Source organism: Aphanomyces astaci (assembly GCF_000520075.1).
Source record: "Aphanomyces astaci strain APO3 unplaced genomic scaffold supercont1.52, whole genome shotgun sequence".
Taxonomy (NCBI): domain Eukaryota; phylum Oomycota; class Saprolegniomycetes; order Saprolegniales; family Verrucalvaceae; genus Aphanomyces; species Aphanomyces astaci.
The window spans coordinates 325550-326987 of NW_009798315.1; the positions used below are offsets into that span (position 1 = coordinate 325550).

A 1438-nucleotide genomic window follows, 5' to 3' on the forward strand; every position below is an offset into this window, starting at 1 on the left:
GTCAAAACCTATACAGTGCAGTGTCACACCACACTAATAATATACATGGTCAATGTGGAAGGGTTGAAACGAGGATTTGATTGGCCAGTGAATTTGTGTTCTGGGTTTTGACTAATTCGTCAATCGATTGTCTGTCAATTTGGTGCTTTGGAGCATTGAAATAACTCTCCAAGTTCGAATCATCGCATGGAGAATAATCACATCGACTTGTACGAAGAAGCTATGGGTAAATCAATTTTTTCACTTGTCCTTTGTATGGTAGGCCCTCATCGGCGGCGTCGATCGAACGAGCCACGTCCGCGTGCCACGTCATTCTATCAACACCACCGGACGACGGTTGGACCGTGCGGCCTTTCTAACCATTTTAGCTCGCCATGGCATATCTAAGCATACGTTGGTGCAGCCGCATGTGCACCGATTAACATGGACGCAGCAATTTCCCCAGAAATTGCTCCATGTACCTCATGGAGAAACTTTACCCCATGGAACAACATCACTCAGTCGCTCTGTGTCGTCGCCGGTGCCGCTGCAACCAGACTCGCTCCAGGTCCGTTGTTTTGATTCCCTACTACTAAATTTAGGTTGCGGAGTACTAGTACTTACTAGTAGTACCTTCAACATTCCAGTGTATACTAGTACTAGTATTGTGTTGTGAATAGTATGCATATTTGATGAATTGTATGAATGAACCATTTCTAAAGTTACCTTTCGTAGACAAGGCACTTGGTGGCGCCCGAAATGCGGCTGGTGCTGGGCAGCCTTGTAGGTCGTGCTCCCATCTCATTGGTCGATTCATGTCCAAACAACAGCGTCCACGTGGCCGTTCGTGTGCCTGGGGTCCCGCACCCCTTGTGGCCTCAATCTACCACGTTCAACGATGCCGTGGACACGACCGCGCCGTTGCATGCATTGCACACCAAGTTGCTCGGCAACGTCAGCCATCGGTACACTGTGCCCGACACAACGCCGCCATTCGGCGTGGCTAGTGTCGAGTACTTGAAGCAGGTATGGGAGATTTTGTGTTATGAATTTCCGGACCCCGTTCAATCTCTCCCGTTGGTCCATCCTTTGACAATACTTGTTGCTGATTGGCGGCGGCTACAATCTATTTTGATTTTCTACCGGAAAGAGCGAAGTGGATATTCAGATGTCTCAGCGCGGTTTGTACGAAAAAGGAAAACTTTGACGAAAATCGACAATAACATTTTTATTTTATTACGATTGCCAAGTAGTAGTATGACTTTGGGGTGCTAACAAGTGTCTAGATTCCGCTGTTTGAAACACTGGCCGACCATGTATTAAACGACTTGGCTGCGGCGTTCGAAACCGTCTCGTTCCGTTCCGAACACGATATCGCTGTCGTCGGGCAACCTCGGCGGTACGTTAAACTACTCAATACATTTCATATATATATATATATTCGCACCACACAACCACC

At 47.4% G+C, this 1438-nt stretch overlaps 1 protein-coding gene across 1 annotated transcript; it reads left to right on the forward strand.

Moving 5' to 3' along the window:
- Positions 1-186: 186 nt before the first annotated feature.
- On the forward strand, positions 187-1202 carry H257_13962 (hypothetical protein; the record flags this gene model as incomplete). The annotated part of the gene is made up of 5 exons (XM_009841670.1): positions 187-209; positions 263-344; positions 404-547; positions 715-1005; positions 1176-1202. The coding sequence occupies 5 exons, from the start codon at positions 187-189 to the stop codon at positions 1200-1202; spliced, it is 567 nt and encodes a 188-aa protein (XP_009839972.1).
- Positions 1203-1438: the final 236 nt, after the last annotated feature.